The sequence below is a fragment of the Polyergus mexicanus genome, unplaced genomic scaffold (genome assembly GCF_030449975.1).
Source record: "Polyergus mexicanus isolate NDT 795.1 unplaced genomic scaffold, iyPolMexi1.0 SCAF_1, whole genome shotgun sequence".
Taxonomy (NCBI): Eukaryota; Metazoa; Arthropoda; class Insecta; order Hymenoptera; family Formicidae; genus Polyergus; species Polyergus mexicanus.
Window position 1 is genome coordinate 2,349,523 of NW_027223321.1, and position 27,505 is coordinate 2,377,027.

At 38.9% G+C, this 27,505-nt stretch overlaps 2 protein-coding genes across 9 annotated transcripts in view; one reads left to right on the forward strand and one right to left on the reverse strand.

Annotated features, from left to right (window-relative positions):
* The window catches only part of LOC138944981 (phytanoyl-CoA dioxygenase, peroxisomal-like), a 32,310-nt gene that overhangs the window by 2,984 nt on the left and 1,821 nt on the right, over nucleotides 1-27,505 (forward strand). Inside the window, exons 1-2 of one of the 2 annotated variants that reach the window (XM_070316112.1) lie at nucleotides 7,778-8,767; nucleotides 27,027-27,228. In XM_070316112.1, the coding sequence (XP_070172213.1) occupies nucleotides 27,089-27,228 (140 nt within the window). In that variant the 5' untranslated portion in view covers nucleotides 7,778-8,767; nucleotides 27,027-27,088. Of the gene's footprint in view, nucleotides 1-7,777; nucleotides 8,768-27,026; nucleotides 27,229-27,505 lie in introns of those variants that run through there. The other variant, XM_070316106.1, reaches the window with a different exon arrangement.
* On the reverse strand, nucleotides 2-25,516 carry LOC138944943 (uncharacterized). Of its 7 annotated transcripts, none has more exons than XM_070316031.1 (10): nucleotides 25,291-25,516; nucleotides 8,691-8,977; nucleotides 7,859-8,055; nucleotides 6,088-6,225; nucleotides 5,325-5,631; nucleotides 4,542-4,790; nucleotides 4,178-4,409; nucleotides 3,622-3,861; nucleotides 2,805-3,085; nucleotides 2-2,726 (listed from the first exon to the last, which is right to left on the reverse strand). In XM_070316031.1, the coding sequence occupies exons 2-10, from the start codon at nucleotides 8,790-8,792 to the stop codon at nucleotides 2,421-2,423; spliced, it is 2,052 nt and encodes a 683-aa protein (XP_070172132.1). In that variant the 5' UTR covers nucleotides 8,793-8,977; nucleotides 25,291-25,516; the 3' UTR covers nucleotides 2-2,420. The 7 variants fall into 7 exon arrangements, with proteins under 7 accessions (XP_070172132.1, XP_070172155.1, XP_070172122.1 ...); XM_070316054.1 differs by having other exon boundaries at nucleotides 2-2,708; nucleotides 25,227-25,516; XM_070316021.1 differs by having other exon boundaries at nucleotides 25,227-25,516.

The following is a 27,505-nucleotide window of genomic DNA, read 5'->3' on the forward strand; positions in this document are numbered from 1 at the left end:
TTTCCACTAACTTTATACACTCAGACGTCGTTTATGTCGCAACTCTTTGTAATGTTAACATCGATACAACATACTGGCACCCGACAAAGTTCCTCAAGTTTTTATTATTGATGATGGATTTGATCGAGAGATCACGAGTTTTTTTTCTTTTTTTTTTTTCCCCATCAACAGATACGTTACTGTACTTAACGGATCCGAGCTACACGCCTACAGTTCTAACTGACAAGTTTAGATCAACAGAGTTCGTATATAAGCGATTCTAGAAAATTCGAAGTTACACGGACGTCGTGACATACGCTGGAAATTATCAAGTCTCCTGCGTACGATAAATGCTATCTCGGCTATAATGAAGTATATATTCAACAACAATATATCGTATAAATTACGCTGACATACAGAGAGTGATCCGTATTTACTCCGTATTAAGCAATCAACAATTAAACAAGTCGACAATAATTTGACTTGCATTATTAATTCTTCATTACAGAGCTATCAACAGAGTAATAAATTATATATATATATATATATATATTAATATTATTCATCTAAATATATTATCAGATTGTGGAATCTCATATAGTAATCTCATATGTACAAGATAAATCAAAAAATGTAGTATAAAAAACCAAAAAATTAATTGAAAATGTAAAACACAATTTTTCGTACAAAGCTTCGTTTTCCAGGAAATTATTTTTTGAAAGAAATTTAAAAAAATTGATACATAGATGCGCGATTATAATATAATATATTATAAAAGCATAATATTCCATTTAACAAACCTTTGAACTAAATTATTACTGTATGTATATGTGCGTGTATGTGGGAAAAAAATTGTGTATGTATACAAAGCGTCAAGATAAATTATATTTTTTGCAATAGAGATAATGTATTGTTCTATACGTATCTTAAGAGCCCGCTGTCCAGATAAATCACATAATTTGTGACGCAAGTGATGAAGATCTTATTATTAATGATTATTCAAATTGAAAAAGAGCATGATAAAAATATATACGTGATATAAATAGCGTAATAAATATGTTATTAATTTTCCAATTTATAAAATCAATTTTCTCGAATAAGAAAGCTCGCTTTAAAAAAATTCTTTTCTACAGTTTCAACTTATTTTTGCACGACAACTCATCTTCTTTCCATTCTGTATACAAATGGAATGACTAGACCGTATCAATCGTAATTAAAATACGCGAATACGGATCGACTCTCGCGCGCTTCTCAACAAATCGAAACGAAAAACATTCTTGCCGTATCATAAATAACACCATTAAACGTCCAGAGAACGTCGAGATATTTTTTTACATAGATTTTTGTACGCACAAATATGCCCTACGAAATTTTTGGAGTGTCAATTCCAACGGCTATTATTATTACTATCGACTAATTATTGACTTATCTAAATTACTCTAATACTCATTTATATATTTCGCGTAGATGTCAGAAAGTCCAGTAAAGGAGCCATGGAATTCACGTCAATGTGAAAATCGTAACTACAACATACTGACAATGAGCGAAATTTGACATTTACAAAAGTGAGATTTACCTCTACATAGAATTTGACTTCGCGTCCGATATATAAATTTAATGCGAACGTTGAATATTTTTTCGGAGCTCGCACCTTTGATTCGATCTTTATTACCGTTTTCTGTTAAAAGAACTTTCTCGGGTGTCCGACTTCCGTCCGTTATTCTTTCTTCGCTCCTGCACAAGTTTCTATGAAATCTTCTTGCTTTAGTAAATTAAAGGTAAATTGGACCGGTTTCATGGATGACGAATTTGTCGCTAACGCAAAACTTTCATCGATAATGATCGGAAACGATCAATAATTAATTCTTTTTTCGTTCAGCGCGTTAAGGGAGCGAATGAATTTTTCGAAATCGGGTTTGCCGGTGGTGTATTAATTAGTTTCGTTCTTCTTCTCTTTGTTGTAAAGGATGGTTTCACGTCGTCGTTGCGTTACATAATGTTGCAGAGTGAAAGTATAAAAATATAATTTCAAGATATGTCGATATATATTAATGTTGAGTGTAAAGGCTGCGCCGAATGCTCTCGTTTACTTCAAAAACTTTTTTACGTTTCTCATTAGAACGTATAAGAAATGATCGAGATCACACATTTTGTGGTACAAAATGTACGCTTGGACGAGTTATTCCTCAAATATCTCCTCTCTTCGCTTTTGCGTCGATAGATACAGACAGTTATTAAAATAGCTGTCACAATGGACCGGTTAATTCTTTATATTTTTGCAAATTTGCGAAATAAATACGTCATGATTAGATGCTCTCTCTCTCTCTCCTATTACGAAACTTCGTTCTATCTATCGGTGTCGCTTAAGTACACGCTTAAGTAGAATCTCATCTTGTCTGGGACACGAAAGGAAAATACATTTAGACGATAAGAGGATAAGCTTAGGAGGAGGGAGTCAGGAGAGGCCTCAGCTGCGCAGCCTCCTCGCCTCGGTCCTCGGAAACTTCGACAACCACGCGGTTGTCAATCCTTGACTTTTGCCGCGGAAGTCCCATCCGCAACTCCTCCCTCGATCTTTCGAGACCGTCGTCCTCGTCGTTCCTCTCAGTTATCGCCTTAGTCTCGATCTCCTCTACGCTACTCCAACTGCTTTCGCTTTCGCTAAACTCTCTCTTCTTTATGTTACCGTTCACCCTTTCCTTTTCCTTCTCGTTCGGTTCGCCATTTTCCTGCATCATCAAATTAATCTAATTTCAGGCGACCATTAACAGTGTTGATGAGCAATGTTTATTATTACAAGGATATATTTTAGCAATGATACTTACTACGGCGAGAGACTTGAATAGGGTAGTGGTTGTTGTCGTGGCTGTGGTCGTATCCGTGGTATCGCTACTCTCGCTATTGTTGTTCGGCCTGATCGCGGTCGATAGCGGATCTTCCTCCAAATTCTTGCCGCATACATATCGTCGCGACGACCAGCCCTCCATCGAGTTCTTTGATGTGTTACCCTTGACGGATTTCGGGGTCACGTTGGTGGTCCAGACGCTCGCGTCGCTGCTTCCCGTGCTGCTCTCGCTACCGGTACTGCAGTTCCGCCATCGACGTTCTACGCACGTGCGATACAAATGAGAATTCTTTTCTCGAATACGGACAAACACACTGATCTACCTCATTTGTTTCAATGATCTATCCATTTACAAATCCCCGTACGACGAGACTTACGTTGTCACGAAACGGACGAAACTTATGTTGTCACGATGTTCACCAACGTTATTAAAAACTTTTCTCATTTATTTTCGCTGACGGAGAATATAATATTATGTGATGACAGAATTTTATAAAAGAAAGGAAAAATGAATATATATATATATGGTGAGTTACAAAATATTATCGACCACAGTAAATCCTATGTGTTTTATAAAAAGATATTTCGGATAAAAGTTGTGATTATACCGATCGTAGGATGTCCCTTTCGAGAGAAATAAAAAAATAACTTTTATATAAAATATTTCATACAAAGCTCATAATTTAGAATTTTGCGGTAATTTTTTTTTTAAACTTTCAAGTCACGATATTATTTCGAAAATGCAAATGCGATTGAGGTACATGTACGACACCATAAATTGTTAATTTATGACGTACTTTCGCACGACGGTGGGTTATTATCGGAATTGAGGGATTTTCTCAGAAGCGGGCTGCTCCCGTCCTGGCTCTCCTCGTTGTACGCGCGCGTTATGAGGATCCTTGGACTCTTCCTCGGGGTCTCGCATAAAGCTATCGAGCATCCCGCGCCCAAGTCCGTCCCGATAAAGTCGCTCCGATAGTTGGGACGCATCAGACTGGCGGCACTCGCGCTCGCCCTCACCAATTTTCTCGGCTCCTCTTAGCGCGCCATGATGAAAGGAGGACGCTCATATCAGTGTCGAAATGTTTACCAATCAAAAGAAATCTTTGAAAAGTTTGATTTATTTTATTACGAGTCTTTATTAAAGAGAGACACTTCGCGTTAAGATACAAGATCTTAATCTATGAGAGTTCTCGGGTTACGGACATTATTTCTGAATATAAACCGAAAGTACGGATATGTATATGTAAAGAGAGAGAGAGAGAGAGAGAGAGAGAGAGAGAGAGAGAGAGAGAGAGAGAGAGAGTATCGTTAAAACAGTATCAGCAGTGTAAATCGCGTAAATTTGCGTACCTGATTCGGCGGTTGGTACTCTAAGAGTATTGCACGAGACGGCAGGCTGCAGCCTCCCGCGCTGAAACCCGAGATTATTGCTTTCGAAGTTATTGTCGGTTCTGCATGAGCCGAGGGCCAATAATGCCTCGCTGAGTCTACGCTGTAAGGGCGGGAACGGGAAGAAGGAAGCGTTTCCGCTGCCGGAAGGCCGCCTAGAGCCCGCGACGCTCGGTGTTCTTGCCTGTATCTCCTGGAATGCAATTTTACGTGTCCAACGCGATTGAATAAGTATATAAATGCGATATTAATCGCAAATTTCGGAAACTATCCTTTGCATCGCTCGGTAGTACGGTTCATTTTGCTTTTCCCGCGCTCGGATTACCTGTTGCAACTCGGACTTGGTCGCCTTCTTTCGCCAATAATTTTGCACGGATCGTCGCAGAGTTTGCGATTTTAAGCCATAAAGAACGCCGTTGATGGGCGGCGAACACGCCAAGAGAAACGACGTCAAAGCGGCGAGTTTAGGGTATGCGGAGAAACGCTGCTGACTACCGGCATTGCAAACTTCCCAGAGGATAAATCCGCAATAAGGAAAGTAGAGCAGGTACAGGGAGCCGATCAGTTGCATCACCTGGAACGTTATCATTCGATGAGGCCAGATCGAATTTATTGGTAGCCGCGCGTTCGATCGCGAAGTTCATAATTATTTATTCTTGCGGTAAAGGATGTTCGCCAATCGAGATTTATTATATTCGAAAGATCCCGGAGGTCACAGTTCCTAGAATAGAAGTGTTAAATCGGACGGTTCGTAATCGCGACGAGATGTTTCGCAGAGCGAGGAAGTTTCAATATGTATTTCGCTGATGCCTCCCAGCGTGGTGTCTATCGATTCGACTTGCTAACTTCGGAGAAAATTAAATTACAGATTAGGCTTTAACTACAGAGCACTATTGATTAGCCTGATTAACTTAAATCGAATGACTTGACAAGAGTTAAATTGGCCGGATGAAGTCTGTTGAAAAAGAAAATCGATTCCTCGTCGATCGACGGAAGAAACCGCCGTTACGGAACGATAACGAGGAAAATCGTATCTTTTTAGATGCATTCGCCTTATATAGACAGAATCTCAGGAAAGAAAAAAATATATATATATATCTATACGAACCGTGCTGGCGGCGCTGTGAAAACGCGGCGGTCCCCCGGCGGAGGGTGCGGTGACGGTTGGCACAAAAAACGGATTTCGCTGATGGGTAATGGTCACCTGGGCGCTCAGGGTGACCTCGTAGATCGCGCTGGCGATACGATGCCGATGGTACCGCGCTATACCCAGCACGCGTAAATTGCAGACCGTCACGAGGATGGCCGGCAGCCCCAGGCCCACAATAGCGTAAACGGCACCGTAGAGCGCCGCGGCGGATCCCCAAGTGTCGTTCCCAAAATCCGGGGCGCAGCAACCCAACCCTGGACTATACCTGATCGATACATAGGATATTGAGAGAGAGAGAACGTGTATATTTGCGCGAAATTACGGTATATATTTTTTTTCTTTTAACCGTATTTGTATGCGGTCGTTAAAAATAAGTAAAACCGAAGCACTCGTTGAGAATATTGTAATTTATTCGGCATTGTTGCTGCAATATATTTTAATTAATTCAACTAACTCTCTGGCGCCGACGAAATCTTGAATGAGATTGAATTCTTTCATGCTCGCCGAGAGAGCTGGCACGGAAATTGTCTCGCAGTGCGCCTTTATACAATGCAAAACAACTTACGCGAGAACACAAAGTAAATCGAATCTTGTTCATTATGCGAGAAAATGCAGCAATCGCGCGGCAATATCGTAGGAACAACGCCACGGAATGCGATGGTGGTAGTAGTTAATGATGTGATACGTATGTATATATATATATATGTATATGTATACAAACCTATAAGGCGGCACCAGACCGGAGAACGGCGGCAAGCACAGAAGCAGAGCGCCCGTCCAGGAAGCAGCCAACCCGACGGCCACGCGACGCGGCGAGACCAAAGCGGCGTAATGCAGCGGTGCAGCAATCGCGTAATACCTGCATGTATAGAGTAATTCTGTGGCATGGGTAATGGGAGTCTCCGCAAGAATATAATTGGACACCGCGCGGACGAGTTTCCGTTTTCACATTCAATTGAGCGTCTAATTCTAACGATTTCCTTTCCCCACCTTCTCCTTCCCTTTATTAGATATCTCGGATAGAATGAACAGAAGAGAATGACATCATATTTAAACGACCAACTTACTTAGAGGATTGGTGAAAATGCAACAACGAGATATGCGCGATGGGCAAACCCAAAGACGCACTGGTGGCTTAAATCTGTTAAGCTGCTGAATAAAATATTCCGTGGTCGATCGAGCCAACGGTCGGGCCCGGCAGTGCCCTTTGTCGAGAAAGAGAGAAGGGAAGAATTTTCTATATTCTCAAGGGAATTTTCCGTGTTTCTTTAAAGAGTCGCGCGAGACGATAAAGAAACGTTTGTTGCAGGAATTCACAGGAATCACTCGCGGAGGAAGAAATGCAAGATTTCAACAAGATCTTCAAAGTGTGTCTGAATAGCTTATAGTAAAGCTCGTACAACTCGTGGTACTTGTATGATGCGGAAGATAAATTTCAAATTTTGCGAAGAATATAAATATTTTCTGTCTTTCTTTTGCAAAATAATAAATATATTTTCGAATTTTATACACTCTAATGAATATCGTATAACGCGGAATACAATATATCCCTCGCGTTATACAGGACTTCACTGTGTGCTTATATAATATAGCGCGATATATGTATGTAAAGCGTAGGATGATAATTATTTCAGCCGGTGCAATTCAAACTCATCTCGTATCATCGAAATACATGCCTCAGTTATTGATGCGAGAACGCAGATAATAAGCAACAAGTAGAAATGGAATGACGGATGCGATTCTGGGTTATACGCAGGCTGTATCGAACAAATGTCTTGTATCATCTAACAAAGTCTCGGCGATATTGTTTGAGTCTGTGGAATCATTATTGACATCCTACATCGAAAATCTCTTTGACTTTTGCGTCAGTTGTCGCCGAGGCCTCGTTCACGTCTCGCTTGTGTGCCGTATATCGAGATAAAACTCGATTTTTATCGAGAGTTTCCGCGAATACGTACCTCTTTCGTCCTCGATTTACTCGACGGACAATGACATTTTTTTCTTTATCCGACGTAAAATTTCATTGAAAGCGTATTGCACATTTCGAACGATAAGAATAAAATTTTTCCAGCAATAAGCAATACGAGAATAATTTTATCGAATTCGTACGGAAATCGAATCACGAGAATAATCCGTTCGAAAATGCGCGAGAATGCGGCAATTCGCATACCTCGTACAAGGGATACTCGAATCTCCGCGTAAAGCACGTGCTTTAAACGCGCGTCGCGTAAAACGAGGTTTCACGCATGACTGACGCGAGAACAATATGATTAACAACCACTACACGTATCCCTTTTACATACCTCGACGCATCGATTACCGTCAACTTCGCTTTCGCGAATAACCAATTACGGGGGAGAGCTGATACAGCAATCTTTCATTCATCCCCGAGTCTTCAATTTGCATGGAATATATCTCCGCATCCGAATATCGAATAATGATATAATATTATAAAGAGAAAGGAAGGAAAAGAGAGACCGAGAGAGACTCACCTGTCGCAATTTAATCCCGTCACGGTCCAGAGAGCGACTGGATGCAGCAAGGCCAAGAGGAATCCGTGAAAAACGCACCACGTGCCGGCGACTGACCACGAACCGATCGTGAAGATCAGTAATATCAAGCACACAGCCGTTTCCACGGCGCCCAAATGGATCAGCAGCAAAGTGTTCGCCGTCTGTTGTTGCTGCGTCTGCGGACATTGCAGCGCGATACGTCGATTTGCCGATCGTCTCGACTCTCTATCGCGTTATCGGGATTTTTTTCTTCCTTCATTACGACGAGACTCGCAAAATTTTTCATAAATTAATTAAAACTGATCGTTGGCTTTAAAATCCGCAATTATATCCGAGCTTTTTCGTTCGCGATAGAATTACTTAACGGTATCAGAAGCTTGATAGCGATCGAGGGAAATATTTTCTTTTTTTTTTTTCGTTTTCCCTTCCTCCCTCCCTCTCCCCTTTGCCGCGATCGTAACTCTCATATATATTTTAATATCGTACGTATCTTTTAATGTCGTGAACTCTTTGACCGGAATATCGGGAGAGCTCGCGTTAATTTGCGCTCGAGAGAGCGTTCCGTAACACGTATCTCCCTCGAATTTATTTTTATCACGAGCGATTGCAAAAATCATTAAAATCGCACGTTTGCGGTAAATTTCGCGGCATTAGTTACGAGAACGGGATTTGGAAATTATCCTGATTCAGAGAATAGACGTTATAAAAGGCACGAAACGACAAAAATTGCGATGTAAAATGGAAAAATGGAAAAAAGGACAGAAGAGCATTTTGCGCGCGAACGCGAACGTTATAGATATTTGCTCGTCACCTGTTTACCAAGACCAAGAACGACAAGGAGAACGTAGCCATTCAGGAGAAGACCCAGAGCTGACACGAGGATGATAGGTACGCCGAAGGCCCAAGGGCCCATTCCTTCTTTTCCCGCGTGTTTTATTTTTTTGGATATTTCTTCCTGGGGAGGAGAGAGAGAGAGAGAGAGAGAGAGAGAGAGAGAGAGAGAGAGAGAGAGAGAGAGAGAGAGAGGAAAGTCGGCGCCTATTCAAGTGAATCTATCAACTTTGTTGGGTCTTCGGATCCTTGTGTGCGTTGCCATAACTGAAAAATTTGAAAGACATACATATTTTTAATTAAAATAACGATTTCGTAAATGTGTGAATAATTTTATTGAAATTATCTTTAAACACATATCTGCCTTGTATAAAAACCATTAGATTGCTCTCTTATCGCGTTGATCGTTTTATTATACAATTTTTTATGAAAATATAACTTGCGTATCAATAATTACGCAAGAAGAAAAAGAAGCAAATTATCATAATTACAACGGCCGTATAATGTAAACGATATTATCTTCAACTATCATTAATATTAATATTCTAATAGCATATATAGATATCGATGTAAGAGACACAAGTTAGATTAGATAGTCAAGGGCATCGGGCAGACACGCAAAAGATCACATATTCTAGTTGAATATTAACCGATGATGGTGTGGGTGACAGTGATTACAATCTCTCGAAAAAACAAATGGAGACTAAAAATATCTCTGCGCGGAGATAATCTCGTAATTTTTATGTACGCGCGCGCGCGTTCCGAAAATATATTCAAGCCTCTTTGTGATAATACGATGTAATAATAAATAAATAAGAGAGATCTCTTCAATTGTAGGACGCGCATAGAGTTGGGCAGAAATATTTAAATCTTAAATATTTCGATATGAAAAGATTACGAAAAAATTCTCGTATGCGAAATAGGAAAAATGATTCCTTTGTTTAAATAATATTAATCGAAATAGGTAAATTATATAAAAGTAAAAAAAAGAAAAAAATTATATAAAAGTTAGAATCGTCTATCATTTATCTCGCTTTTGAGCAAAGAACAGGAAGATTCCCTCTTTTTATCTCCCATCGATCCGTATCACCGCGATGCCAGAAAACGCACACTTTCCGCGACATTGTTTTGCGGATCACGAGCAGCTACCGGATGGCATAATTCGATTTTGTCCGTGCCGCGGCAGTTCCATTATCGACCATTAGCGTATCTCCCAACGGCAGTCGACTATGTCGATACGACTTGCGAGATGCGGCTGCTGCGATCGTCGGCTAGCTGTCTAGTCGCGACGAAGCGAAAAGGCGACCTGGTTTGCCGTCGTTGAATTTTACAGTGTCCAGGTATTAATAGTCCGCTGGATCTAAAGATCGCCGAACTGAAAAGAATCTCGTCATATTTACGTATTAAAAGTATATTCAGCCTGTACGCGTGAGCCGAATTAGACTTTTCTTTAAACGATTCCCAAATTAATTTACTACCTACGAATTAATCGATAAGCTACCTGCGTCTCTCAATATCGCTATGTTTGATATTAAAACCAATTGATATTCATAAACTTCACCTTTTCCATCTGTTTTTGATTATATAATTCGATGTGTTTCTATATATCGATGTTGCATAATTCATTCATTACAGCATAATGGAATGCCGCTAATCTAATTAAAAGTCTACATTCCGATAAAATCTCATCTTCATAAACTGCCGTTCCTTCATATATGTCTAACACATATTAAGCCCGCAAATATGGATGAGGAATTTCTCGTTCGGAATTCCTTCACGTATTCCCGTATACATAATTGCACATATTACATTAGATATTTACAACAAGTTATTCAAGATTATTTCTTCTTTCTTTCACGTTATTATACCATATACATTAAATTCTGCAAATATAAGTCCTCGAAATTAATATAGAAATAATGATGAGCCCTTAGTAAATCAAAGTAGGTTCAACGAATCACAGATATTGTATTGATAATTTTATTGAGAAAAGCGACGGTGAAGGGAAGCATTTTTCTCTTCAGACATGGCTTTTTAATAGATTACGCTGAATCAAGAGATGAGATTATAGGACTTCCACCTTTAGAAAATCCTGCATCGATTTTCCGATAAATTATCAAGTTGAAATTGCAGATCCTATAGAAAGACCTATGACGATTCTTCATCCTTAAACCCTTTTTTCTCCGCGTTACTAGTATTATTTGAGTTTAGAGATAACGATCTTAAAGTCAAAATATCATTTCTTGAAACAATTCTCGATGTGGAGCTCTAAAATCTCATGTTGTGCGATTTGTTAAGTCTGCAATATTTTTTTTTTAATTTTCTATGTAATTTATTGAGTTTTTTAGTTAGCATTAGTTGAAAATTCAGAAATGCCGCTAAAAGCTGTTTTATTAAAGATTCGCGTATTCGACATATATCTTTAAATTGCACGTATGATCGAAATATATAATTCGACCGTCAATTTAATACCGGGAGGGGAAGGAGAACCGGACATTTTTTTTCGTTCATAATTAATGGGTGCACGAGGCAATCGAATGCGGCTCTTGTACGCAGCGAAATAATGAATCTCCATCCCGTGTTATTTAACGATCTTGTTCTCTAGAATTTTATTATTGACGCGAGTACACATATGCGTCAATATACCCCATCTGCGACCGCTATGTAAAATGAATCCATCGCATTTTTCCTTGTGCAGTTTACATCGTATACATACAGACGAGATGGCGGTACTTTACGGAATGGAATTTACGATGGTATAACTGATCGTTTTGAGGAACGGCTATCGCGAAAGATGATCACGATTTTACGAGAAATTTATAAAAGACGCGTGTATGAATGCAAGATAAAAAGTTTTCTTATGAAGCTTTTTCTCTACACAATAGACGCAGACAATATGTCGAAGGACACGTTTCATATCGATTGCCTGACCCTTATCGACCATTTTTATTCCTCTTCGCTCAATCTACCCCCGTGAAAACAGCTATATCGCGTTATCACGCGAACCGCGGGTAAACGTGCATCGATATTATTCGCGCGCGACCTTCCTCCTATTCCTTTTTTTTTTTCGTGCTCCACTGACCGCGAATTTTGTACGAGAATCCCATAATTCATGCGCAGGCGAAGCTCTGTCGTGGATTCGCTATTAATCCCAACCTGTCATTTCGTGATAAATTAACTCCGTCTCATCGCATTTATACAGCGACGATGATAGCAGCATTTTTATCTTCATTTGCATGTCGAGTGATTAGCTGGCAATTTTTCAAAAACCGGAATTGATTTTTCGTTCGATGATACGAGGACGCGAAACTTTCCCTAAACTATCTTGAAGAGAAAATCTGACTGATCTTGTGCCGAATAGGTTTGCCGAGTGGAAAAGTTACCTATATACATATGCATATAACGATAGCTTTGAATAACTTGTTGCGCGCAAACGAGACACGGAGATAACCTCGGGGGACCATTTATTGCGAGGATTCGAATCGCAGAGCCTCCACCTCTTCGGAGGAGAGCTTATCTCGCTTACTTGTTGCACGGAAAAATCTCGCACGTCGGCGTCGAGGTCCTCCGAAAGGATCCCACGGACGATCGATAACTCGAAAGCGTTCGCGCATCCGGAATCCCTCAAAGTCGACGATTTGTTGTATCGTCCGTGGTTCTTCATTTTGAGGAAAAGAATACAAGGTATTATATCCATTTATGATTCTTTGATCTTTTGTAAAGTAACGGAAAAAGAAAAAAGAAAAATTGTTTTCTCCAAACTCTCTATAATGATACGATTTTTATATTTGTTTTATTTATTGGGAAATTAAATTGAACCCGCAGCACGGTAGATAGTTCGGTACATCGTAGAAACTACGTTGCACTCTATTAACGAAAGAGGAAACTTTTGCCGCGTGTGAGAGTTTCGAAAAGGGCGAGCAGCCTATTTAATATTTTGACAAGAGTGGCGTTCTAGTTAAATCCTATTAGCAAATAAGTTTACATTCGCCTCCAAATAACAGTAAAGTTCTCGTTATTAGAGTCTCTTGTTTTTCTTTATTGGCAACTGTGATTTGACCGGTTCATTTATATCTGATGTCAAGATAACGATATATCGATGAATAATTATGATAATGCACGTAAGTCATGTATCTCGCTATAATATTTTTCTCGCTTTTAATTAAAAAAGTTGATAAAAAGATGAAGAAGACATATTTACTTAAAGAAGTAATGTGTGTATTTTCCTTCGCAAAAATATCGTGTCTAATATTATCGCTAGATTAGCCAATCAAGGGACGTATATGTAAAAGTTGAAAACAACAAAAATTGTCTACGCGCGAGACGTCTTTTTTTTCTTCTTTCCTAATTCGCGAGCTTGTTACACCGGTCGACTATGATTCCGGTAAATCATAGTAACTAACGCATCTGTCTCGAAAAATAGAATAGAAGCGACAAACCGGATATGGGAAAAAATTTCGCTGTTGAACGTGCAACGCGCGCGGAAATTCGCGTATCTTTCGCTCGTTTTCGCTGCGCGAACAAAATTTCGAGGCGGAGATGAAATTAACCGCTGTAGCGGTTAAAACTTCGTATACTGCTGCTTCCATAACAACTCGGACGATAACATACCACGATAAATAATTTGTCACGTATAACGATAAGTTCTTTTCCAAACTTATTATAGGTAAAAGAAGCACGTTTCGCCAATTATACGAGCGTTTTCTCTTTAATGATAGAGATACATCGATTATTTTCCACAATCGAATGTGTTCGAAATGAAAAACATTGCAAATGCAAAACTGTCTTTTGTATGAAACATCATTCATCATTTCATTATGGGGACTTTTATTCAAATTGTATCGGAATTTAATTTATTATATTTCTATTTTTATATATACGATACATAGCAGTATGTAATATTTTTCCGGAAGAAGTAACCGCTGCTTCACATTTAATTTTGACCAGAGTGGTCATATCTTTTTACGTTCGCCAGCAGCGAGGACGGGGCATCGTGCAATTTACTCTTGACGCTATATTGGCATGACTTGAGAAGAAATTTTGATTCTCCTCTCGCATAAACAACTTTTATCGCACATAACTTTCTTTATCATAATAACTTTCTTTATCATACGCCGGATGAAAAAATAGAACTGACGCACGAAGTCATCGCTTCAAATGGCATTAACGCAATTAATTAATCATAGCGAAAGACTTAGTGTTATTGTTCTTTGTATCGTGGACTTACATAAGAATCATTTGAGACGTGGCGACAAAAGTAAATCTCGATATAAGTCAAAGATCAGTCAAAGTAGAGGCGCCGAGAGCGGTGGCTTAGTGGAAATAAAGAATGAGATATATTTCTCCGTGACTGCCGATATTATCCAACTGCAAATAGGCGTTCACCGTTTGTTGTTCATCGATCTACTATATATCTACGCCTACTTGTGCCCTTAAAAGCACTCTTCTTTCTGACCTTTGTGGCAAGCTATTACTTCACTGAAGTGGAACGTTCGTTGTGTATGTATACTTTGTTTCGTTTCGTAGCATTCGCGAGGAGGAAAAGGATGACGGTGCGAAAGTTAAGAAACCGAAAGGCGTATTCGATAAATTCAAGTATTATTTAATATGTTATTTTTCGTCGCGTCAGTTAATGAAAAGAAAAAAAATATATTACCATAAATGAAATTGGAACGTGAGATATTTTTATTGATGTCACGGGAAATTTTTGTGTCACGAAACGCTTGTGTTTATATTTAAAGATCTGAATATATACCGCTGCATTATTCTCCAACATGAGAATAAACCGAAAGGTTTACCAGAGAGATCGGGAATTCACCCTCGTTTTCCCCACACGATGATTATTTATTTCACGGAGTGGTCTCTTTATTTCTGTCTTTATTGTTCCCGGAGGTAGCGAACGTCTCCAGGAAGTGGCCAGTGGCCGGACGACAATATGAAACTCATAAAATAAATATCCTGTAGACACGGCAGTCTTTCTCGCAATCATTAGTACAACCTATCGCGTACTACGCCTTCGCCAATTTCAGATTATCGTGAAAGAAGAGCGCATTAAAAAACAAAGAGAAAGAGAAGAAACACGAAGATCCCACTACTCGGGACTAATCTCACGTCCCTTTCTTACAGGATAAATTAGAGAACAGGATCACCATGTTCTCCGGTTTCGCCATGTATCTCGGCCCGGAGCGACATTATGGTATATCGCGCGTCAGTTAACGTCAGCTGGGTTCGTTAATGGATTTTAATTAATATATTTGCCGCATAGCTGCTTGCGCACGACTATCTCTTCGCCTAATCATAAGAGGCCCCTGCCGATCCTGCCCCACGGGTGTCTGAAGTGTAAATAATGAAACGAATCCTTGGACGCGCCCGATCGACAACCGACCTTCAAAAAAGGCTCGTGGAATTATTCAGGGAAGCGTGCGATACAAATAAATCTCCGTAAATACGTAATTACACAGCGGGTCGATCATTGGCCGCGTATCATCTTTTATAGATTATTAGAGGATAGATTTTTATTTTATAGATATATTAGAGGCAATATCTTTGAAAAAATATCGCGCGATATAACGAGAGGAAATTCCGAAGAAAAAAAAGGAAGGATCTCGAGTCGTGCGATCTCGTGTTGAAACGATCGAAGGTAGATCATGACGCAATTAAAATGTGTCGATTTCTTTTTTTTTCTTTTTCTCAAAAAAAAAAAAAAATTATAATTTCAATCTTGTACTTGGCGAATTATCTTGATTGCGGTTACTCGATATTCATGTTTGACACAACTATAAAAATTTCGTTCCGCGAAACTCGAACGGAGCATGCGCTCGTCCTTGAAAGAAGGTCATGCATTTGTCATAACCTTGAGAAACACACCTCTCAATCGGTGAGGGGTGCTCTGGGTGCCGCGATCGATCGGTCCTTTGGGATAACTCGGTAATAAGCGGTTTCACGAGGGGGAGGCAAAAGACGCAAGGAATATTACGGGAAATCTTTGATCGATCAAGCGATGGAGAAATAAATTTATGCCGATTTGCGTAGAAAAGCCGGCTACAATTTACCGCGCCTTTTTATGGACCATGAAAGCTACTTGGAAAATGGAAGAGATTTGAGTTCGAGAAATTCCCCGAAAACGGCAATAACGACGCGGAAATAAAACCGTTCACTTTCAAAGAAAGAAGCAGTTTTCGAAATCATCTTAAAATTTAGCTAGATATACGAGAGGGTTATAAGTTCTAAGTAAAAATAGAGGCTCTTGCAAGAAGGACAGGCAAAGAGGATTGGCGAAGATTGCTGAAAATGTCAATGTTCCCTCGACAAACTCGCCTTATCGACGTACGTCATCTTCGCGTACGCGCCTGCTTTCCATCGCACACATCCACGATAAAGAGAAGCGTATAATCGATTTGAATGGAAGATCCCTATGCGGGACTATTATCTCTCCGGAAGATTATATCCCTCCAGAATGGCTATTCGCTTCACCACAGCGTGGGATTAATTTCTAAATTATGCAAATTCAAAGTTTGATAAGAGATAAAGAGATAAGATCTCGGATCATAGTCGCTGTTCGCGGCTTGTCATAGCATCAGCGCGTATTATGGAGTCTTACGTATCAAATAACGCGTAATACCTCGTTATAACTTGTACCTAAGCCAGATTATAAATTTGAATGCGGGATCTCTTCGAATTTAAGCTGCACCGGAGATTTCAAGAATCGCACCGCAACGAGCGTTATCGTACTTTTCTTCACTATCTTCCCAGTATGATAAATGATAGTAGAGGATTATGAAACGATCATCAAATATGTCGAAATTTTCAAGAGATTCGCTCGTGCATCTCATCGCATATTTTTACCGGGCGTGGCGCGTACTTGATTTGGAGAAATGATAAACTCTATTTTGAAAGATCGTAAATACCAACATTACTGGGGGAAAATGCGACTGTGTGATGAATTCTTAATTATTCGAAAATTGTCACGTACTCGTATTTGGATTTATGACATGCGATATTCTTCGCTTTGTTATGGAAAGCTCGATTGACGCGTCGTTATACGAAAAAGACTACGATGACATTCCAAGTCCTTATTTCGGTAACGAACCGAAGATATCGATACGCGATATGTGTCATAAATTCAAAGAGTGCGCAAATAGAGAAATATCGCTCGGATAACTTTCGCCCCATTAAAAATAATCTTACGACTTCGGAAAGTTCCATTCTAGGCGAGTAACAGTTTAAATTGCGAAAGGAATAATAGCCTAGTTAGAGACCGCGATTTTTTTCTTTTCTAGTACTCGTTGGCATTATTTTTAGGATCAATGATCGTGATCGATGTAGCATGACGAACACATACGGAATTTGGTTCTTTCGTTTTTACAAATCCGTAGATTAGCTCGTTTTTTTTCGACAAGCATTGCGAAAATTTCATACTTCTCGCCATCTCATCGATAACCTGCCGTTCTTTGTTTCAACTTTATTAAATTTGTCAGCTGGAACAATCTAACCGGCCACAATTTTAATTCTGATGATAAAGTACCGAATGTGTGGCTTTTGGTCCTGATAACAAGTTGATTCGTCAAGTCAGATTTCGATAACGAATGGTGATAGGGGACTTGTCGCTGTTGCAAAGGCGACTGGTGTATTGAACGAAAAACAACAGGATATTGACATCTCCTCCTCTTGCGCGTGAGACAAGATTGCCGATAATCGATTTCTACCCTCGCAATTCTCTTAATCAACGCATTAACATGTCCCAATCGCCGCTCGTACGTTTGCAGACTCTGCACTTTGCATACGATTGAGGTTGTTCCTGACGTTAATTAATTACTTCTCTTTGTCCGCAAAGATGACTGATTTATCTTGTCTCTTCTCGAAAGAAGAGAAAAAACATCTTTATTGTTTAATAGCTACATTAGAGTGGCTTATTGTTGATTATATTTGTAAGTAATAATCATTAATATTCCGACGATATAATGTGTGCGCCATGTAATTTATCATCAACCTACATTATACAATACTTTAATTCGTCGTTCAATTTTTTTTCGATTTTCAACGAATACGGACAACGCGTGCGATTTTCTTCCTCGGCTGCGATAATGAGAAAATCGAACAGAGATCCGACTGCGCAAAAGTAATTTGAGCAAAATTACGCAGTTGCTCCGCATCCGATTTTCGTCTCACGTTCTCGCTTTATCGTTCTCTCGCTCCTTGCTCTTTTTATCGGTTGGATCGATCTGAAATGATGAATCGATCGTTTCTTAACGAGGCTGTGACAGAGATGGAGAAGGAGAGAGAGAGAGACAGAGAAGTGTCCGTTACGTTTTCCCTCTGGGAAAAAAAAGAGAAGAGATGCCCCCCCATTCTCTTTTCGCTTGTGTGTCTATTTTAACAAGTTCGACGTGCGTCGATAGAATGTTCGCAGCCGGAGCGGAATATCATGCAAACGGTGCGATTCGCTAACATGGACCAGAAAAAGAAGAAAATTATACACCGTGGAAAGTTATGACGTCTGATTCATGTCGGTGGTTTCGGACTTGATCGAATTACTGCAAAATCTTATCTGCTCAAAGTGTTTTCAGGCTTGGAGCATGGAATAATTTCAAAACGTATGTCTCACACATGTGTATATTTAAATTTTCTTTAGAAATAGCCTTTTAAAAAATTGTATTTAAAAAAAAAAGGCAGGAAGAAAGAAATATCTGATGATATTCCAGAATTATCAAATATTCTTTTAATGACAGATTCTTCGGCGAATTCTTAGTAGAAATTTTAAAAGAGATTAAATTTCAAATCTATAATTTTATTAAAGTAAATTCCATTCGGAATTATCCGAAGAATGTAGTTTAATTTTCCGAAATCTATATGCGAAGCCATGCTTTCGTTTATAATTCCAAATTGATGCCTCGATATTTTCGCGAAGAAAAAAATCGATTACAAATTACACTCAAAGAGCATATCGTGAAAAAAACATTTGGTGTTATTTTAGGATAATTTATGTATAAATATATTTGTATTTGATAGAGCACATAATAAAAGAAATATCGTTATTTGTCGTGTATATGATATGTAAAGTGGCAATTAAAGCCAAAAGAAATTTCACAAAAGATTTTCATGACGAATCCAAACGTATGAAAAAGAGAGAGAAGATTGAAAAGAAAGAATTATTATCCCGATATTTCGCGCTTTCACGAGACGAAGGAGACACAGGTTTTTATCGTATTCTTAACGATGGCTTTGGGCCAACTCGCTGTCTGGTCACATAATGTTGTCTGGTTTATATAATATTATGCAATGATACGTGATACACTTCTAAACGACATCGTGGGCGAATCCCACATTGTTCAAACGAGCGAGGGGAATAGAAACGAGCCGATTGTGAGATAAAAGAGATACAGAAGGATATTGAGAGAGTAATGGACAGTGTCTCTTTCTGCAAGCTACCGAGTGTCATCGACAAATCGAAGTTTTAACGAGATTAACGAAAATTTTTCAAATATGCGCTTTATCGCTATTTTTTTCTATATTTTTAACATCCCGCGAAACGTTTTCTCTTAATTGATCGAGTGGCGAAAGAGGCTTTCTCGAGAAGAAAATTAAGATTATGATATTTGATCTGGCGATTGTGATGTCTTCGTGGAGAGTTATTTTCTACAATTGCCGCGTTCACGTGACTGCCTTTCCATCGTGTCTCGCGATCGTAATCGTAATTCTAGGATTATTTTTTAAACAATATCGCCGACATGTCGACCCCTTTTCAAATGAATTATAGGAAGCAACCGAATATTAGATCGCGCCTACAATCCTTGCAATAAGGAAATTAATTATTTCGTTGAATAATAAAAGTTTACTTATGTCAATATACGAACATTCTAATGTATTCGCGTTGCCATCGAGTATTACACACCGATCGATAATGTATATTTCATTTCACGGTAAATGTGGTATTCGTGCTTGTAACGTAAGAGGTCGGAGGAATATCGCGGTTACACAAAGTAGGTACCACGTGTATAATGTTCTGTATATCTTCATTTTCCTATCTCTCCGACGAGGACATTCTATCGCGTATTTTGCACAGATGTCGGCCAAGCGAATCGTCAGCTGCTCTCGAAGGATTATCTTTTAGATATCGCTATTCTCAATTTCCGCTCAACAATTATCTCGCGATAATTGTTGCTTGTTCCGAGGCATTATAAATTAAATTAAATTAGCATTATCTTGGCTCTCTCACGTAATGCGATGCTCTTGTAAAAATGAAACGCGCGGGAGAGAAAGTATTTAAGAGGATCTCGAAGACGCGATCGCGCCTCGCGGTAATCAAACAAATTAAATAAACTCAGAGATTCGCATAAAGGCATTAGTCTATTTTCGTCCGAGAAACATTTTCGTTTCAAGTGAAATAAACAATGAAGGATGCGTCGACTTTTCCCGGCATCTGATAGCTCTAGCGATCTTTATATAGACTTAGTAGTGGCAATTTAACTTGGGTCAGCCAATCCAGAAAGCATACAAAGCGTATTAAAATAGACGAACTAAAACCACGGATGAATCCTTAAGGAAAATTGAATTGAAAGTCACTCCTCATTCATTTGTAATTCTATTTTAATTTTATAATTTCGCAACGCGAAGTATTATATATCGCTGAGACAAAGTTAAAATCTTGTTGAACATATGAAACATTCCTCGATATCGATCTTTGTCGCACAACGGAATTTACGACAAAATCCATTTATGCAAAATCAAGTATAGATTTCTCAATGATACAAATCTGGAATTTTAGAGAACCAGCGCATACCTTGTCCCTTCTCCAATCGTTCCATCACTTAAATGACGTGATATAAGCTTCGATTTGCACGACCTAACCGTCCGTATTGATCCGGAATACCGAATTGAAACTGGACGGGACGACTGACATATCGATTCCATGGCGTGTCCTAGTTTCGTCAAGTCAGCCGTAAAGAAGGATACACCGTGCTCCTTTCGACCCGTCTTTATCTCTCTTGTCATCCCGCATTGTCATCGCGCAATCTACTCGCTGGTTTTCGGTCCGGGTGGAGGAGAAAGAAATTTGCGCGTTAGGAAAGAATTCAATCCGAGATGGATCGGAGATGGATGCGATGGAGCGACCAGACGACACGGCTCCGAAAAGCGTTCTCCACCGACCACCGGTGTGACCTTGGCACGCTTCTCCCAAGGTACACATCGACGTGATTTTCTCGGAATCTATTGTCGATACAAATAATATTTCGCAAATATATAACGAACGTAATAATAAATAATTATCTAAACATTATGAAGTTATAAATATTTAATATTATTCACTGGGTATACGGAGTCCGCTATTCAGGTAATTAACACATGAGAAGAAGCGAATGGTTGATTCTGGATTAATTCGCGATGAAGAAGTTTCTCGTTTCGGGATGGGAATATGTCATGCGTAAGAAATTTCTCTCCGAAACGATGTATCGCGTTTCGCAACTGAGAACACAGCATGCGAATAAGATCTTCGCGGTTTGTAGTTCGCGAAATGAAATCCCGTGTGGATAAATTCGACGTTAATTCGGTTTAAAGTACAGGCCGAGTGACGTGAATCGACGCGCAAGATATTTGTCGGACCGCTGCTCACGAGTGTTTGTGAAACAGACTCTCACATGTGCTGTCCGTGAAATACGCAGAGGAAACTGCTTTGAAAACGTCGGTCATCCGGGAAAAAATATGGGAGACCTTGGCCCAGGACAGCACAAGCCCGACACCGACACCTTGACACGCAATCTCTTTCCATGCTATTAATATTTCAATCATTCCTAAGTGCGTTATATATCGCGATGGATAAAATCTTATCCGTTTGTTAATCTCAATAGCGATACAATTATTATATTATTATCTGTATTATACATTTCATGTCTTAGGGAAATTGAGAGAAGAGAGAAATATATTATGACCATTCAATATTCTATTTACTTAATATTGAATTAGCGATTCTCTCTACAACTGCCGACGAAGTTATCGTCGCAATTTATCACCATCTAGCATTTTGAAGATTCGATATATTGCACAACTCCTTTAATCTATTATCGATTTGATAGAGTCTCAATAGAGGAAAATATTATTTACAAATGTTAGAAATTTAGAATTCAGAGTTCATTTAGAGGAACTCAGCTGTGGTCGTTGAGATGCATTAACTATAAGATTGAACGAGAGGCAGACGTGGAGATAGAGAAATATTTATTTGTACAACGCTGTTTTAAAATTATTTAATTTTGCGAGGCTCATGTGACCAACGGTATATACTTCATAATCAAGATATGAACGCTGTAAAGCTCTACTTGAGCTCATTTAGCGAGAGAAATTTAATGTAAAGTTTCATTCGCGGTATTTCCATTTCGCTAGTGATTGCGAGATGATTCAAAGAGAAGAATTTATATTATCGGCTGAGGTGTATTTTCGCGAAAGAAAGAAATATTATAAGACTGTGTCCTTTGTTTGAAACGTGTGACAGAATAATCCGCGATATTTCCTCGATATAATATCAAGATGCAATTCAAAAGCGAAAGGTTGTACTTAATATGCATATTCCGACAACAAATAGATATTGCGCGAACATATCCTCGAGCGTATCCCCGGCGTTTACACATACACAAGCATGTTCAAAATATAAATTGTCGGGGCAGAATGCAAAGGGACACGCGGGAGATCACATTCTTGCATACAAATCGAAATTTATCTGTCTATTTTAGATAGAAACGATCTCCGCATAAATATAATTCGCAATTTTTTTCTAAACTAACGATAATAACGATTCCGTTATTGCGGAAATCGACGAAATGTCTTATACTTAAAGGAGGAATATCCCTCTGGATAGAGTTTTTTACTGCTTTTGGCAGAGACGGAGCGTCGTTCCTTTATCAAGCAAAGGTGCCGGAGAGTCTGGCCAAGTGAACCTGCATGTCGGCCAAGTGGAATCCTATGCTCTCCTTGCTCGTAAAACTCTCTTTCTCTCCCTTTGAATTGCATCGCGTTGGATTTCCTAAGCGAGAACGGTGCAAGCTCTTGTAGTATCTCGCTCTTTCCAAGCTAATTAAATTCTTTCTACATTTAAAATCAGGTGCAGCTGTAAGTCGCATGTGAATGTACTTCAACATTGATACAAATGATACGGGAAATTTGTTCGTAACAAGTTTGTTATTTTCGAAATTTAATTATCCGACATAATATCTTGTGTAATAATTGCAGGGCATGCAGAATATTTAATGTAATGAATGTAACGTTTAGGTTTTTACTCGAGCTTAATTGCAGTTGCATTATAATTGCATAGCTTCGTAAAATAGTTTTTGATTGCTCTTAATTGTACGCGTTTTAATCTATCCCACGTTGCTAATTTCGAGATCGAGGCGAAATCTCGAGATCATTTACATCTTCTAAAAAAACATACATGACATTTGATATATCCGGGTATATTATGTTCCTTCCTGTCAGATAAATGTAAACGTTACCAGGAATTGCTTAACGAAGCATCGCTAATCAAGAGCGAGACAATGGGTCGAAATCTCAACACAACTTGGTGAATTCAGAATAAACGGCGGAATAAACATATCTCCCCCTCTTCTCCTCCCTCCCTTCGTCATCCTCGAAGCGTGAGTTCCCTGTATTATATTTTACATCAATAGCTCATCGAAGAAAAACTACAAAATCTCAGACTAATTAATACGAGATGTAAATATGATAAATTTCTAACGAAAAAGGAAAATTATAACGAAATATTTAAAAAGGAATAATATAGAATTTTCTGATATATAAATTCATATTTTATTTATAAATTTATATTTTATTCGTATATGACGTATGTGTTCATGTGTAATAATTTCTCACAGTCGTAATACATATAATATTATCGCTCGATTAAAAACACTCGAAAAAATACATAACTAAGCAAAGTGATTTGCAAATCTCGTACCATTGCTGGTAAATTAAATGACAAATATTCAATTCTGAATCGTATGCGGTTTTATACGGTGGAAAAAAAATCCATATTGGCGCACGAACGAATATATTGATGCTGTTCAAGTTAATGAAAAACGCAGACGTAATACGCGGATCGCTTGTTGCCTCGATAAATTACATAATGCGTAACAACATTTGGTATACAAAGTGTAACGTATCATCGGCGGATCGGCCGGACAGTATCGAGGGATCGTATAATTATATCTCGCGCAATTAATCGCGTGTCACATGCACGATACTAATCCTTCCTTCGTGTATATATTATATTGAATAATAACAGTCAACCCCCTAATATGGGGTTGCGATATGTTACGAGAGAGATATATCCTAATATTACTGTACGCGAATACAGTTGTCTCGATCCGTGACATTTTTCATCAAAGACGGATGAGAGCCTGTCACGCGAGTTACGAGGATTACAATATTCGCACGCGGATCCATCCGAATCTCACGTGAAATATAAAAACAAAATGACAAAAGCGACTCTATGGGGAGGAAGTAGAGGGATAATCTGCGGAAATGCCAGGCGTAAAGAGAAATAGGAACGCGAGTATCTTCATATCACCCCGCGAAAGGTCGATTCGCTCACGGAAGGTTATAGACCTTGCCGCTTCATTATTAACGCGATGTATATCGATTTTGTCTGCCTGCCTCCGTAAACTCGTTTCTATTCTCGCGGTTGCGGATATGGTTGAGAGATGAGGGGGTGCAAGAGAAGAGAAAGAGAGATCTACCGCTGATCACTCGGGGACTTCCGTCGAACGGCGATTCGAGAATTAACCATCCCGTCATGCCGTACAAGCGAATAGAAGCCGAGGGGGCTTTTATTTCCGCAAAGAGTTTCTCTCGATGAATACGGAATTTTTATCGAGGTAAAATGGCAAATGCCGCGCGAGACACTCTTTGTCGAGTCGGGGATTGTTAAGTTGCATAATAGTTTTTTATTGCGAATAGCTGCGGGATCAATCCGATCGGTTTCTCTTGAATTGTCGAGAACGATTTTGCGGGAGAATTTTATTGTTCGCGTTAATATGCATAAATGTGTGTGACGCCGTAGGCTTCCGCTAAAAATACATCGAGACGAGCGTGGATAGAAACGGTTCTCGCGCGCGCAAAATGTATTAATATACATATATTTTGCGTTACTACACATTAGACTTTTACGAGGTAAACTATCGAGAGTTAAAACGGATGTAGATTAGGCGAGAGATTTCTTTCTTCAAGGCCGTCGTATAAATCGTTCAGTTCATTTATTTTCAAAGCTATGTGGCATGTTTGACGTACGGTGTTCCCATCAATTCACCGCAATTTTCAAAACTGAATTATACTTTCGAAATAAATTACATGTTACGTAATTAAAAACTGAAGCTTGAAGTGTTAGTACATCGCACAATTTCGTATAATTTATTTATTTATTTTTCTCGTAAAATTAATGTGAAAATTAATGTAAATGAATTATAATAATGAGTTTAAAGAATTTAAGAAGGATCCGCGTGATTCTCAACGAGATAGGGATATACTTTAAGCTTACCCAACGACGTATCCATCTCAAAGCTCTGAAGATAATCTCAAAAGCCACTGATTTTCATATTTACCCTCTGCCGAGGATCGAGAATCCAAAGGAGATCGATGCAAATCTCTTCACTTCGAATTTAGCAAGATCTCATACATTCAGCCTCTCAAAAAGATTACTCGATCGCGCGGCAAAATATTTGGATATTTGCTCGCGATGACGATGTGTCATTCACGGAGAGCGAACTCTTGAATCAGCGCGCGCGAATGAACGACAACGGGACGAGGGTCGTCGTCGTTTGGCCGGGAAGACCGACCACCCCGATGTATATCCTTCTCTTTGATGCCACGTGCTGATCAAGCGAGCGTGAGAGAGAGAGAGAGAGAGGAAAACGGGCGCGAGCGACCACGTCGGCGCGTCGCGACGTATCCATCGACGCGCGCAATCGGCGCTTCCGGGATGCCAAACAAGAATCGTGGTCGTTCTTGAATCGCCGGCTTCCCCCAAATCGCATTCCCCCGTCTCGCAACCCTTTCCAAATAACAACGATTAATATCTCATCCCGTGAATTTAAACCTGGAGAAATAAACACCCTCTCTTTCTCTTCGACGAGTGCGATATTCTTTGTTTTACGATGACAATGATTAGGATAATGATCCAGACGAATTTGCATAGTCGCATATGCATAAAAAAAAATTGATTGGTCCATAGGCGAATGCATAGGAAAATGGATCGATCAATTTCTTAAATCTATCTGAATAGGACCTTATTATAGTTTCGAGATACTCTAATATATCATAAATATTACCGACAACAGCTCTTTCTCAATTAATCGGCGTCATAATTTATCCGATTCCCATCTTTTCGCGTATCGCAATTCTCAAGGAATCTGATAATTATTCGTCGTCATTCATGGCGCTCTACGTATAAAGGATCAATCCATCGAGTTATTGAATTACTGCCCGATATCAACACGCGTCTGGAAACGTCAAGGGTAAATCGACAGCGCATAATCTGTTTCGACAGGTATAAGTACGCGGTGGGTGATGGAGTCGAGTGCGAAATCGACACGCTGCAAAATCTGGCGGTACCAGAGGCAATTTCACTCGCGCGATCTCGTAACGTTCGCCCACACCCTACCATCATCCCTATAAATCCACCCCTAAACATCATGGCCAATTTTACGAGCCCAGTATCAGTACCTCGTAGATACTGATCCCTTTCGAACAAAGTCGACGGCGGGATATCGATAGTAAAATTCGCTATATTCTTTCAAAGGAGATAAAATTGTGTATTGTGTAAATAAATAAAAGAATATTCTCTAGAGAATTTATCGCATTTATCGAAATTTCATGATCTGTCGTCATAAAAAATATTTTATGACGACAGATCATGAAATTTGGAGCAGAATGTGTGACAAAAGATCTCATTATTACAATATTTTGAACAAATTAAGATTAAGTTTTATAATCAATCTGTAGACTTATAAAAATTTATATTATTTATATTATTCTGGAAATATGTGTCGCACGCAGAACAAGTTTGAAATGATAGTTTTATAAACAATTATGTAGTCCTTGTCTGAATCAATCAATCTTCGATGAAGCTACAGCTGTGAATGAATGACGTCAAAACAAATACACTTTTTTAAATTAGATTTGCCAGGAAATTACTCACTCTCTTTCTCTCGCATTATTTAGTGACAAATATTAAATATTCCGTTTAATAGTGAATAGTTTTTAACAATTTGTATCTCTAATATAAAACAGCGATTTTTATTATACAAAACAAAAAAATTTCACGTTCATTCTGTTTCAGAATAGCTGCAGTGAGGAGAAGAGAAGTCATCGAGTCAATTGTATTTAATAAGAAACTGAATAATGAACATTAAATCTTTGCGCTACACGAAAAATATCCTTAATCGCCTTACGATGAACCAAAGGTTGTTGTACGAGAAGGATGGATATTTAGTATTTCCTGGCCTTATACCGCAAGATGTGATCGATGAATGCCACAAAAGGTATATTTAGCTTTTACTATCACGATGTTTCTTCCTAAATGTTTCAAAAATTAATTGCTGGGAATTAAATCTAAATGGAAAATTTATATACGAAGAAAATCCAGACGGATATAATATATATACATATATGTATGTGTGCGTTAGTTTTCTTTCTTTGAGCATGCTAACTTTTAGAAACGCCTAAAACATTTTCAATACACATAGATATGTAGGTATAGATAGGGATTAAAAAAGTTTTCAAAGCGAAAATATTCGTAATTACTACCAAAACATTAAT

What these genes read in the sequence shown, in the direction of transcription:
- LOC138944943 (XM_070316031.1), bottom strand. Translation starts at nt 8,792, where the DNA reads ATGGGCCCTTGGGCCTTCGGCGTACCTATCATCCTCGTGTCAGCTCTG. An exon ending in TTCTTGGTCTTGGTAAACAG is followed by an intron (nt 8,056 to 8,690) that starts GTGACGAGCAAA and finishes CAATGTCCGCAG; the next exon opens with ACGCAGCAACAACAGACGGC. An exon ending in CCAAGTCCGAGTTGCAACAG is followed by an intron (nt 4,410 to 4,541) that starts GTAATCCGAGCG and finishes ATTGCATTCCAG; the next exon opens with GAGATACAGGCAAGAACACC.